This window comes from Myodes glareolus, chromosome 6, assembly GCF_982192425.1.
Source record: "Myodes glareolus chromosome 6, mMyoGla1.1, whole genome shotgun sequence".
NCBI lineage: Eukaryota > Metazoa > Chordata > Mammalia > Rodentia > Cricetidae > Myodes > Myodes glareolus.
Window position 1 is genome coordinate 102,196,585 of NC_142031.1, and position 14,058 is coordinate 102,210,642.

The window sequence follows — 14,058 nt, forward strand, 5'->3', positions numbered from 1 at the left end:
TTGGAGGTTTGTGTAGCCAAGGATCTGTGTGAGGGATGGGGTGGGTGGCAAGGAAAGAGGCGCTTCCACTTAGCCATGTCCTTTTAAGTTGCAGATGATCGGTGCCACCTGTGTCCTGGGAACCCATCTAGCATTCCTGCCCCAGGTGTACGCCCTTCATCCATAACCAAGAAGAGCCTTCCCACCCTCCACAGTTAGGAAGACCTGGTGAGCGGCCTGACCCGGACTTCTCCCTCGTTCCTTCGAAGCTGCCACCAGCCAAGATGCCGAGGAACCAGGGCTTCTCGGATCCCGAGTACTCGGCTGAGTACTCTGCCGAGTACTCCGTTAGCCTGCCCTCTGACCCCGACCGCGGGGTCGGCCGGACCCATGAAATTTCTGTGCGGAATTCGGGGTCCTGCCTGTGCCTGCCTCGCTTTATGCGGCTGACCTTCGTGCCTGAGTCCTTGGAGAACCTCTATCAGACCTACTTCAAAAGGCAGCGCCATGAGACACTGCTGGTGCTGGTGGTCTTTGCGGCCCTCTTTGACTGCTACGTGGTGGTCATGTGCGCGGTGGTCTTCTCCAGTGACAAGTTGGCGCCCCTCATGGTGGCCGGCATTGGTCTGGTGTTGGACATCATCCTCTTTGTGCTCTGCAAAAAGGGGCTGCTCCCGGACCGAGTGAGCCGCAAAGTGGTACCCTACCTGCTGTGGCTGCTCATCACAGCTCAGATCTTCTCATACCTGGGCCTGAACTTTTCACGTGCCCACGCAGCCAGCGACACGGTGGGTTGGCAGGCCTTCTTTGTCTTCTCCTTCTTCATCACGCTACCCCTCAGCCTCAGCCCCATCGTGATCATCTCTGTGGTCTCCTGTGTTGTGCACACGCTCGTCTTGGGGGTCACTGTGGCCCAGCAGCAGCAAGATGAGCTGCAAGGGATGCAGCTGCTGAGAGAGGTGAGTGCCACCCTTCTTCATCCTGTACCTTCCCCTTCCTCCCAGGTCTCACCCAGGTGGGATTGCTTTCGATGCCCGCAGGGTGTTCACCCCCATGCCATCCGGTGTTTGCTTTAGAGAAAGGATGCAAAACACTGGGCCTCCGGGCCACTCAGTCATCTGTGCTGAGTGGAGTATGTGACCGCCCCTAGTCTTGTCCTGCCATTCCATCAGTGAACCCGGGTCAAGAGACCTCTTAAGGCAAATTCTGATCTCTAGTTGTCTTTGCTTAACTCCAGATGGGGTTTGACTTGTGTGAGCTCAGTACTCTCTATCAGATGGGGATACTGTCTGCCCTGCATGCAGAAATGGCTGTTACCAAGATGCAAGGGAACGTGGGTGAAAGCCTGTGTGGTTGGGTTATGTGAGGAGCTGTAAGGAGCAGATGCGGTTATTAGAGATATCATGCTTCTGCCCTAGAGCTCAGAGTGTCACCAGCAGATAGGTGGTCTCCCCTAGAAGTCAGGGTATGGGGACCCAACTGGGGACAGTTGCCTTAGCCACTCTGGTGTGGAGCTTGCTGGTCCTAGTAGGCTCTTTCTGCGGGAAGGGGTGGAAAATTTGCCTTCAGCTTTACTAGTTTGTGTTCCCACCAAGTGCTAAGAGAGGCAGCCAGCCAGAGCCACCCAGAGACTGAAGGTGGGGTGCGATGCTGGTCTGAATGTGTCTGGTCATCCCCTGAAGGGGCTCCCCAGAGATGTGAGTCGCTGGATTCCATCTTATGGTATGCCTTCCACTTTTTCATACATGACCTGAGAACTGGGAAGTGGCCAGTTGTCATCAGGCGTCTTCTGTCTGCATCCGGAGTTCTTTTCCCCACATCTCGCCAAAGCCTTTATCGTGGTCCGCTTGGGGTTGGGGTATCCCAACAGTGGGGCCCCTACAGTGGCCCCAGTGGTACGTCTGGTGGCTGATGAGAGAACTTTTGGGGGCCTAGTTCATTGCCTCCTGGCTGTTTAGAGGAAAACATGGCTTATGGCTTCTGCTGGGGTTTAACTTTTTTTTTTTTTAAATTTTTTTGTGAGGCAGGGTTTCACTGTTTAACAGCCTTAGCTGTCCTGGAACTTGCTGTGCAGGCCAGGATGGTCTCGAACTCAGAGATCCACCTGTCTCTGCCTCCTGAGTATTGGGGTTAAAGGCATGTGCTACCCCTGCCTGATTTTAACTTTGTTTTTAAAGGTCTTGGTTCAAAGTTCTGTTTTCCCATTCTGGGTCAGGTATTTCAAAGATCTTTTTTAAAATTTATTTTTTATTTTGAGGCAGGATATCATGTAGCCTAAAATGGCCTTGTTGCAACTGAGGATGACTTTGAACACCTGATCCTTTTTACCTCTACATGACGTGTGTTAGGACAACAGATGTGGGCTACCATGCTCAGCTAATTTCACAGAAGTTTTCTACATGACTCGACCCTGGGCTAGTGCCCATGGGGATTTGTGGGATACCACCATGTTTTTGTTTGTTTGTTTGTTTGTTTCCTGGTATTGGTTGTTCTCTTGTGAACACCTGTCGTTGTTGTAGCTTTTTGGGTTGGTGGCTTCAGCTTGTGTCTCTGCTTGTGGATGGTTCTGTTGCGGGGATGACGCCCACAGCCATTGCTACAGGGGATTGGTCAGGACAGTTAGATTTGGCAGCATTTGGGGTTTGGGGACATATTTTGAACCATTACCTTCCAATAAATAAGCATTTCTTCTTTTTTCTTCTTGCCAGGGTCCCTGGGCCTTGGGTATATTTCCCCGGTGTGTTGTTCGTTAAGGGAACAAATCAGAGGAGAACCCCCACTTCTGACCACACCTAGACCTGCTTGTTGGCTGGAAATATTTGGGGTGCAAAAAGCATCTTCTAGTGAAGTTGGGCAGTTCAATTCTCAGCCTAGGTCTGCCCAAGTGCTAGGATGGGCACACAGGGGCTCTGTCATGACAGAGATTCTAGGTTTAGTGGGGAGCAGACTTGAGTGACCGTAGATAGTGTGTCCCCAGGGGCCAGCGAACCACCGACCAGATTACATGGGGGAGCTGTTCCCAGGATGTGGTCCAGGAAAACTGTCTGATTCCTGCTTCAGCTCTATGTGGTGGAGGATAGGGCTGGTGGTCAGCCTAAGGAGCTGACCAGCTGCGGACCAGGAGAGCAAGGGTATACCTGAAATTCAGACAGAGCCGCTGCCAGACTATGGAAACTGACCAACACTGAGTGGTGCTTAGATATTCCACTCTTCTGCCTGATTCTCAACTTAGGCCTTCTGATTTGTTCTAGAAATGATCAGAAGGTGTTAGCACAGGTGAGGGCCTGGGAGAGTGTCTAGTCCAGAGCCCCAGCAGGTTCCTAGGGATGGAATCACAGGTTAGCAGCTGCTGCTCATTGGCAGCAGAAATGAGGGGACAGCCCAGGTGTGCTGACTCCCTGACCAGGGCTCCCACATGGAGGTGCGAATTTGTCCCCTTAGTTGAAAGCAGGATCCTGACTTCTCTTCCTTGTCTACTGGCAACAAGCCCTGTCTCTGCCTGTTTGTTGTCACCCAGATCTCTGTGGAAGGCCCAGCTTGTAGAGACTCTGGGTCTCTGTCCATCAAGTCGATGGACACATTGTCATCTTGGTTTGGAACCTGGACTTAGTCTGAGGCCCCTCGCTCTGAGGTTTGTGTTATTGATACTTCAGGTTCATGTCACTGTAGGTCTCACCATCTCCAGTCAGCAAGAGACTTAACTTGGAGACTCCAAAGTGTCACCACAGGGCGGGACCCGGGTCATAGGTGTGACCTGGGTCCCTGTAGATCAGTTTTGAACTCAGGGTTACTGGTCTTAAAAGAGACCAGGGCTGCAAAGAAATAAGGGCCCCAGTTGGGAGCAGGGGGAAAGGTAAAAATAGTCACTCAAGAGTAAAGATACTCGCGGCTGGGAGCATAGCTCAGCGGTGGAATGCTTGCCTAGTACGCTCAAGGCGCCCTGAATTGAATCTCCAGCATGCCCCCCCCCATAGTACATAAATACACATTTACAAAATAAAAAAAAAAAGGAAAATAAGAATTTTGTACCCTAGGGGAATATGATCTTGACATGAAACCGTGCCTGGAACAACTTGACTTTGGGATTAGAAGGGAGGAAAGGGACCCTCCCAAGGTTAAATTGGGAGCCTGAGATAAGAAGCTGGAGGTCAGGTTCTAGTATGTGTTCCAGAAGTTTCTGAGTCACTTCTTTGGGAGCAATGTGACTTTCTTTTTTGATTTTTAACGATTCGTTTATTTTCATTTTATGTAAACATTGGTGTTTTGCCTGCATGTGTATCTGTGTGAGGATGTCAGAAATCCTGGAGCTAGAGTTTCAGACAGTTATGAGCTGCCGTGTGGGTGCTAGGACTTGAACCTGGGTCCTCTGGAAGAGCAGCCAGTGCTGTTAACTGCTGAGCCATCTCTCCAGCCCCACAATGTGACTTTTCACAAGGTGTATAGTTTCCCAGGTCCACTCAGCAAAGTCTGCCTTCCCTTACAGCTTTTTTGCATCCCATCTCTGAGTACCGTGGAAACCAAGGTCCGTGCAGCGTTGCTATGGGGACGGATACCTAGGACCCATGTCCCTGGGGCGTGGAGAAAAGCGTCATTCTTTCACCCTAGTGTTTGCTCCTCCAGCCTGTGGGATGGGAGCTCCCTCGAGAATGAGAAGGGCAGGGGTAAGGGGGCCAAGCATTTAGGTCCTCCATCTCAGGCAAACACCCAAGACTTTCCTCAGACCCAACCTGGGCTCCCTTTCTTATTCAAGTCCTGCCCCTGTGTTCCTCCTCCTCTTTCTTCTTGCTTGTTGACTCTGACGTGGTCTCTCTCCTGGGTCATGGATGTGGCTCCGTTTCATAAAAGACACCTGTGGTTCTAGTTGGGCCTTGTGGTTTTGGTTTTGACTGGGAGTAGCACCGAGGAAATAGTTCCCGTGCCAGATTGATGCCAGAGTCTCCTACAGCCCCCCCACCCCCACCCCATTCCGTGTCTGTTTTGGCTCTATGGGGAAAGGCCTAGAGGTAGACATGGGATTTTGGGCAACCGGACATCTTGTCCTGGACTCTTCTCAAGGGGTCAGCAGATGGGGTTCCAGCGAGGAGACCGTATGCAGTTGGGCGAAGGGATTAAGGTGGCGTCGGGGCCTTGTAGATTAGGTAATGAAGGAATATTACAGAGTGAAGAGTAGAGCCCTGCAGCCTCTGGGTCTGGGGCACAGAGGGCCAGCCCTGGGATTGTCAGCTGTGCGATTCTCAGGCTGTGCCTAGGGCTGACTGGGGCGGAAGGGTGAGTCAGGAGGAGCTACAGGCTCCATCTTCTGGGTTCTGACATCTATGCCTCTTATAGCATGGCTTGCCCTCGGCTGCCTTAAATGCCCCTGAGGTGAGGCGAGGAAGCCACACAGGCAGGACCCAGAGTGGCAGCTGACAGCTGGGGATGAAGGAGACACGAAAGAGTGGAGGGTGGGAGATATAGCCGAGGTGGCGGTGAACACATCTCTGGCCTGTAACCGCTTCAGAGACCCTTGCGCATTCTCACAGGCTTCTGGTAGCTTCTGCTGTGTGTCGTTAAGAAATGAGGCCTGGGATCCCTGACAAATAGTTTGAAGACTGACTTCACCGCAGGAGGGCTATCTGGGAGCAAAGGTCTCTAGCAGAATGAGTAGCCTTCTTCATTTGCAAGGTGAACCTTGAGGAGGTTGTGAAGAGACTGCTCGGATGCTTATGAATGAGACAACAAGTTACCCCCTTAGGAAGGGAGGCTTTGGCTCTGGGTGGTCCTGGAGAGTTTCAACAAAGTGGATGGTGGGAGAGGGGATAAGGCTTCCAAAGATAGTCCTGCCCCCAGTGAGAGTTAAATGTGTATAAATATGCACACTATCCCCATATGTTCTGGAGGTTCAACTCAGGTTCACAGATGAGTGCCCCAGGGCTTGTACAGTCGGAGGGGGGCGGGAGGCAGGGAGAATTAGGTGGAGAGTCACCTGTAAGCTGTGTGGAGGGGCTTTGGGGCCAGGCATCCGAGCTGCCTGCTCTTCACTCTGATTGCCCCAATTCCTTTGCTGAGCATTGTCAAAGACCAGTGCCCAGGAGATGGGAGGCCCTGGAATGTGTTAGGAAGCCATCCCCTCTACTCCTAGAAAGTGGGTGCAGAGAGGGGGGAAGCCTGTAACAGAAAGCTCTTTGTGAAGCCATGGTCAGGTGGGTGTGGGAAATGGAGAAGGGTGAGGTGGAGGGGGTCTGGGCTCAGGCCTGGGCACTTTGGCAACGAGGAAGCCGGATGTGGGAGACATGCTGGAGGCAGACTCAGGAGGAGGCCTACTTAACCTCCCTTTTGGCCCCTGGGCCCCGAGTTCTCCCTCTTTGAAGAGGATATAGCTGGGCATCAAAGGAGGAGGGCCTGGGATCCTGAGAAGATGAGACAAAGGAGCTGTGGGCCCTGGGATCCAACTTGGTGATTGAAGGGTGATGAATTACTGAACACATAAATGGTCTGCAGAAACCCCACTCAGTCCCTTCTCCCTGGTCACATTTCTCTGTGGTCATTTCTGATCCTTATCTCTATGTAAACAGAGCTTTCCTGGTGTGTTGTCATGGTTCACAGTCAGTCTAGGGCCCACCTTTCATCCACATTCTTTCACTGACATTTTGTGGTTAGCTTTGGTGTTCCCATGTTTGCATTTTTTTCGGGGGGGGGGGTCAGCATTTTATAGACAGCCAGGATTTTTTTTTTTTAAGGGAAACAGAAGTTCAGACTGGACCAGTTATGGGGAATGAGGCTGCCTTGTATGAACACATGTGTGCACATACCAGCACACATGAACCCATACTCTTTCTCCAGGGCCTTAGTAAGTTCTCTGTGAGAATCGCTAGGATTCTAGATTTCTTGTTCTTCAGGCTCCCATCCATGTCCTAAACCAGAGCGGACCCTGCTTAGCTTCCAAGATGAAATGAGATTGGATATTCAAGGTGGTATGGCCATAGACTTTGCAGTTTATGTCATTTGGGTGAGCCAGCCTAGAATAATTATTCAGTCATTTCCCACCTGTCCCCTCACCAGATCATGCATCCTTAGTCACAATTCAGACCTGCATACTTTGGCCACACTCAGGATGAGACCCTGTCTGTGGGTGCAAGGTGACCAGGTGGCCACAGTGACCGAGTTTCGCTTGGGGCAGCAAGTATCATATGCTGGTCTCAGTACAAAGCTGTTAGGATACCAACACCACTTAGCCCTTGGCCACTGATGTCTCTAACAGTGACTGTCCTCACTGGGCTGTATCGTCCCCTTCTCCGCAGCCCGTCTGTGTAGCATGTCTCAGTTGCCCGTTGTTGCCTAGCACCTCCAAGGCCCTGGGTCCTCAAGCGGTTTGTTTCTCGAGGTCCTCTGGGTTGTTTCCTGATTCATGTGGCCGTCTGGGGTCCCTTTCTTTGGCTACTGGGCCTGTTTCACTCAGTAGTCTGTGACTGTCTCTCCTGGCAGGTTCTCAGAATGCCTTGCCCTGCTTCTGCAGCCTTGATATCTCTGCACGTGGCTTCTGGGGCTCCCTCACAGCATGTGACCTCCGGGAGAAAGTGGCAGCGCCCAGTTTTTAAAGACTGTTGCCCCAGTAATGTTGGTGAAAACAGTATAAGACCGGCTCTGGTGCAAGAGGAAATCGATTTTACTCTCTAATATGAGGGTGACATAGGACGAGGCGGGGATGGAGTTGTGACAGCCATAATCTGAGGCTGTCCCAAGCTAGGAGGCACATAAAGTATCCCTAAGGAGAGGGCCTTAATTTTATCTTATTTATTTTAAATTTAATTCTTATTTCCTTAGTTATTTTTTATGGTCTATTTTGTTAATTATCATGGTGTGTGCACTATGAGTTTGCATGTGTGAGTGCGGTAGCAGGTGTGCATGCTATGGCGCACCTGTGAAAGTCAGAGGTCTCTCTTTGGAAGTCAGAGGTCTGACCTTTGGAAGTCAGGTCTCTCTTCTGTGTGTTCTGGGGGTTGAACTCAGGTCACCTGGCTTGTGTGCCAATCACTGTTACTTGCTGAGTCATCTTACTGGCCTGGGACTCGGTTTTGAAGCCATGCGAGATACAGGATGCTCAATAGCCGTGGGATACTTCAGAAGTTGGACAAGCAGTCCAGAACAGGGCCATGTTTGCCTCCATTAAGCTTTTGGTTCTCAATGGGGGATGGTGGTGCACACCTGGGATCCTGGACCTTGGAGCCTGAGCAGGAGGGCTACAGGCTTGAGGTCAGACTGAGTTACATACTGAAGACTCTGTCTCAACACCTCCCCCTAAGCGCCTCCATCAGACCTCTGTGTGGTTGCTCAGTTTTCCAAAAGGTTTCTGAAACTGCTTTATCCTTCATGGGAAGATGGCTTGCAGACTCTTCTGCTTGGGCCCTGTTGTGCTGGGAAGAATTTGTTTTCCTGATTTAAAAAAAAAAAAAAAGCTTCGAGACAGAGCTCATATTGCCCAGCCTGGCTTGAAGGCTGAGGCTGGCCTTGAACTTTGATCCTGCTGCTTCCTCCTGACACTGGGGTTACAGGTGGGTGCTACCATGCCCAGCTTTTCTGCCCTTTCAAGCATGAGCTAGATCTTATGTCCAGGATATTGTGCCAGGTCACAGGAAGCCACCCCTTGCTCAAGAGAGGCCATCTAGTTACACCCTGATGCCAATCTGACCTTGCTCTGCACACAGTAGCTCAGGCAGCCTCGCTCCGACATTAGCGCTCCTTCCCCAGGAGGTGATGGTTGCTTGTGTGCATATGTGCATCTTTTGGATAAGTGCGATGTAGCATTCTTGGTAGGCTGTTGCATGCTTCAAGGAAGAGAAAGACCTGCCATAGAGTCCCTGAACGTCCCTTGCAGGGCCTTGGTTGCATCCGTTGGTCAGTAAATATCTGTCGAATGCTCTCCTTTCCTTCTTTTTTTCCCTCCTCATCGCTCACTGGGGCTTAGGAAATGCCCCGGCGTTGATCTCGGCGACTTCCGTGTGATCTTTTTTATTTATTTATTTTGAGACAGAGTTTCTCTGTGTAACAGTCCTGACTGTCCTGGAACTCTGTAGACCAGGCTGGCCTCCAACTCAGAGATCCGCCTGCTTCTGCCTCCCAAGTGCTGGGATTAAAGGCATGCGCCACCACCGCCGGGCCCAGGGGTGTTTTTTTTTTTTTAAAAAGCAAGATTTAGCTCTCACACTCTCTCTTTCTTTTTAAAGATTTATTCATTTTATTTTCTGTGTCTGAGTGTTTTGTTGCCTGAATGTTTATGTGTACCGTATGCGTACCTGGTTACCCTGGAGGCCAGAAGAACCGAAGTTATGGTTGTGAGCCACCATGTGGGTGCTGAAAACCAAACTCTGGTCCTCCTCAAGAGTGACCAATGTCTGAACCACTGAGTCACCTCTCCAGCCCTCGAGGTTTCTTGAACTCTGAGACTGCTGACATCACTCCTTTGCCTCTTGGTGACAAATATCCTCCCTGGCCCAATCCAAAAGCAGCAGCCAAGGAGGGATTTCAGGAGTCATTGACATTACACTAGCCTAGTTTTAGTCTGGTCCTCAGGCACAAGCGCCTTGTGTGAGGTGGCTCAGGAGCTCTGCTGAGCAGGGTTGTGTTCCTCTCGTTTGTCTGGGGAGAAATTCCCACGCCTTCTGCTGCTCAGCAGACACTCTGTCAGATGTGTGAATGTTCAGGATGGGGAGTGTGCAACGTGTGATCACATCACCTGTGCGTGCAGAGCCCAGTGGAACAGATCCTGTTTCCAGAAGAGTCCCTGTCCAGGGAGACCCAGAAGAGGCCTCTGAGCTGCTTTTGAGTCGGGTCCTGAGCCGGTTGGTGGTGGCACACACCTTTCATCCTAGCTCTCGGGAGACAGAGGCAGGCGAATCTCTGAGTTCGAGGCCAGCCTGGTCTACAAGAGCTAGTTCCTAGTTCCAGGACAGGCTCCAAAGCTACAGAGAAACCCTATCTCAAAAACAAAATACAAACAAACAAACAAACAACAACAACAAAAAGGGCAGTGGTGGTACATGCCTTTAATCCCAGCACCTGGGAGGCAGAGATAGGTTTATCTCTATGAGTTCGAGGACAGGCTCCAAGACTACAGAGAAACCCTATCTCGAAAAACCGAGAGAGAGAGAGAGAGAGAGAGAGAGAGAGAGAGAGAGAGAGAGAGAGAGAGAGAAGAGAGAGAGAGAGAGAGAGAGAGAGAGAGAGAGAGAGGTCCTGAAGGATCAATAGGAGTTTTTCCAGGTGGAGCAATGGAGACAGGACCATAAGGTGTTCATAATTGCTTGAGACTGGTGCGGATCAATCACCACGTACCAAGAACATGACTGGGTGGTGGGAACTGGAGGGGTAGGCACAGAGCCAGGTAGAGGAAGGACTTAAGTCTCTCTGTGTCTCCATCTCTCTCTAGTTGCCCATCCTGGGGAGGTCCTCTACCACTGAGCTGCAGCCTCCGCACTGTTTTTACCTCCATTTTTGTTTGGAGACAGGTGCTCATGGAGCCCAGGCTAGCCTCGAATTCTCTGTGTGGCTGAGAGTAACCAAACTTCTCTTCCTGCCACGCACTTGGGTTTACAGGGTACTGGGGCTTCATTCATGGGTGCTACATCCCCACCAAGCAAGTTCTCTATTGTCACAATGATGGAACTGTCCTGAAGGAATTCAGGCCGGGACAGACAGGATCTGGTTTGCACGTGCATGGACCAGGCTCGTGGGCTCAAAGATACTCAATGCAGCATAGGAGCCTGTCAGGGTAACCCAAGGAGGATGCCCGCAGGGCCGCCCACCAACGCAGTGTGATTTGCTTGTGGAGTCGGACTAGTCCCTGGGTGATTACTGAATTCCTTCTATATACCATGTCAAGAGACCTTCAGACATCGAGTTGTAATCACCAAACATTTAAGGGGACCTGGAAGGGTGGGAAGAGAAGGGGCTGCTCAGGGAGAGAGGATAGAACCAGGGGGAAGAGGGCTTCAGAGCCAGTGCTGGAAAGTAGCCATTGTGTAGAGTCCTCAGTGACAAGTGTCCCTCAGCCACCTCTGTGCCTGCTGGGGGTCTGCATGACACAGGTGCCCTGTGACAACCATTAAGTCTGATAGCATTTTGTGTCTTGATAAACAAGGACAGGGGTGATGCTCTGTTGCCTGGTGAAGGAGGAGGATGTACATATGATACCTTATAAACTGCAGAGCACTGTGTGGATGCCTGTTCTTCCCTCCCTTTCTCCCTTTCTCCCTCCCTCCCTCCCTCCCTCCCTCCCTCCCTCCCTTCCTCTCTCCCTCCCTCTCCCCCCTTCCTTTTGTCTTTACTCCCTCCCTCCCTCCCTTCTTCCCTTGATCTTAGTCTAAGCTGGCCTCCAGCTCATCAACTTCCTGCCTCAAACACTTGAGGGCCAAGGTTATAGGTCTGTGCTGCCATGCCTGGCTAAATTATTTCTCCATTCCGTTTAGTCCTGGCAGCCATCTCTCACCTTTGATCTATCAATGAACCGGGCCAAGTTTATCCATTCTTTTTCTACCAATTTCTTTTCCTTTGGAAGATTTATTTAAAATGTTTTGATCTATTAACTTCTGAATAATATAGCAGAATGTGACCGTAGGGCCTGTGTTTACTCATTAATTTTATTAATCATTCCTATCTTTCTTTCTTGTGATTGTCATTTACATATTCCAGCTGCATCTGCTGCTTCTCCCCTTTCCCCTCCTGGTTGTTTTCTGTCTTGATGCCTTTTTATCCTTTGGATCACGTTTTCATTTTTTCTTTCTTTTTTTTTTTTTTTTCTTCCTCATGGCTCCTAAGAAAGGCGCTTTAATTAGAAATGAAACATTTCTCTCCTTCTCCTTCTGACGAATACTTTCCTGTAAACTAGATATGTAAAGGACACATTTGAGACGGGCCCACCCTCACCCCTTTACCCCTGTTTAAAACCCCAGGCGAGGTAGATTGGACTTGAACATCAAGATTTCTGTGTTTGTGGTTTGCTGCTGACTTGTCTCTTCAAGATCGACTCTCGAGATACACAGTTCAGTGCCAGCTGAGTCAGACTGGGGCGGCCACTGTCGGCAGCTTCAGCTTTGTGACTGGCTCTAGGTGGGCCCCTCGCTTGTCCTTGAGGCCTGACGTTTTTTACCCAAGAGAGCCAGGCCAGGTTCCTAAATGACTGGCAGACTGGCTTAGTAACTGTTTTAGTCTGTTTTCCATTCCTGTGACAAAACATCTAAGATCTGGTCATTCATAAAGAACAACAGTATTCATAGCTCATAGTCTAGAGACTGGGAAGTTTAAAAACATGGTGTCTGGTCAACTTCTGGCGAGGCCCTTGTGTGGCTTCAACTCCTGCCAGAAAGCAAGACGCCGAGGAAGAAATTACGAGTTTATCATAATCCAGAGAACCAACCCAATCCCACAAGAAAGGCATTGGTTTCTTAAGGACCTGGTTACATTTGAAAGGCTATAGTATCCTGGTTAGGTTTCTACTGCCATGGTAAACACCATGATTAAAACAATCTGGGGAGAAAAGAGTTTATTCAGGGTAGGAACCTGGAGGCAGGAAAAGGCTGTAGGGGAAGCCTTGGGCCCCATGGCTCGCTCAGTTCAGCTGGTTTTCTTAGACAACCCAGGGCCACCCTACCCACTACCTATCAGTGGGAGGTGGCACCACCCACTGATATGCTGGGCCCTCCCCTGTCAATCATTAATCAAGAAATTGCCCCCCAGACTTCCTACAAACCAGTCTGATGGATGCATTTTCTCAATTTTTGTTTCCTCATCCAAATGACCCTGGTTGTGTCAAGTTGACAAAACAAAACCAACCAAACAAGAAAAACCATTCAGCTCGCCCACCACTGGTCTCCTGCATAATACTTGGGATCAGGAATCAAAAAATCAACATGAATTTTAAAGGAATAAAACTATATTCCAACGATAGCGGCTGCCAGTCTGGTCAGGGTAGAGGAACCGTCTAGGAAGGTAGCGGGGTGTAGGCAGGTGTACCTCCCTGTGTGGCCCTATGTTCTGCTGGTCCTAACACCCCAACTGTGGGATTAGATACTCATTCCCTGTTTAGTAAATACCTACATTTACTTTGTCTAGCTATCTTGTCTATTTTGTTTTATTTGAGACAAGATCTCTTGTAGCCCAGGCTGGCCTTGAGCTGCTTTAAGGAAGGAGGTAGCCGAGGATGACCTTGAATTTACGCTTTTCCCCTTTCCACTTCCTGAGTGCTGGTTTCAGAGGTACAGTGCTCTCTACCCGGCTCTGAGTGGTCATTAGAAATAAACAAACAACAACGAAAACAAAACGCCAAAGAACACCAGGGCTGGAGAGAGAGCCCAGCAGGCAAGAATGTTTGCTGTGCAAGCGTGAGGACCTGAGTTCAGATCCCGGCATCCGTGTCACAGGCTAGGCATGGTCTTGAGCGTGGCTGTAATGCCAGCTCCTGGGGAGGGGAAGACAGGAGGATCACTGGGGCTTGCTGGCTTTCAGCCTAGCTCTAGGTTCAGTTAGAGACTCTGCCTTGTGACAGAGTAGGACACCTGGCATGCTCCCCTGGCCTCTGTGCACACAGGTGTGTGACCCTCCCCCCACATTTGCATTCACGACTCTCACACAAAAGAATGGCAACAACAACAATAGCAACAACACAACACCCTCAGAATGGGCAGCTTCACAACGGTTGAACTTTTCCCAATAGTAATTAAGAAAAGCTGAACTCTGGAGTGGCCTCGGCTTTGTTTGCTAGGTGTGACTTCTGACCACTGCCTCTATCAAGGGGAAACCCTCAGCCAACAGTGCAGGAGTGGGGCACAGGCAGCGAAAGAGAGACACTTGGGAGACAGCCCCCATTTTGTTGTTGCTGGCGAAGGGAGGCTCTTTCTGGCAAAGCTGTCTGGGAGGACAGAGGACAGTGTATTTTCAATGTGGTTCTGATGCAGGCCCCCTTCCTCCCCACTTCATCATGGCTGTGATTGCCTACTCTTTTCTTTTCACCTTATTTTGGAGCAGGGGATTGGGAGTCGCAGTGAAAGTTTCAGGTGTGACGTGGAGGAAGGTCAAGAAAACCCTTCTGTTAGATGATCTCTCTAG

The 14,058-nt window shown here is 50.3% G+C and overlaps 1 protein-coding gene across 7 annotated transcripts in view; it reads left to right on the forward strand.

Annotated features, from left to right (window-relative positions):
- The window catches only part of Adcy3 (adenylate cyclase 3), a 73,842-nt gene that overhangs the window by 987 nt on the left and 58,797 nt on the right, over window positions 1–14,058 (forward strand). For 4 of the 7 annotated variants that reach the window (XM_087907434.1, XM_087907436.1, XM_087907433.1 and 1 more), the window contains exon 2: window positions 95–938. In XM_087907434.1, coding sequence (XP_087763560.1) covers window positions 264–938 — 675 coding nt within the window. In that variant the 5' untranslated portion in view covers window positions 95–263. Of the gene's footprint in view, window positions 1–88; window positions 939–14,058 lie in introns of all 7 variants that reach the window. The other 3 variants (XM_087907435.1, XM_087907432.1, XM_087907431.1) reach the window with 1 other exon arrangement.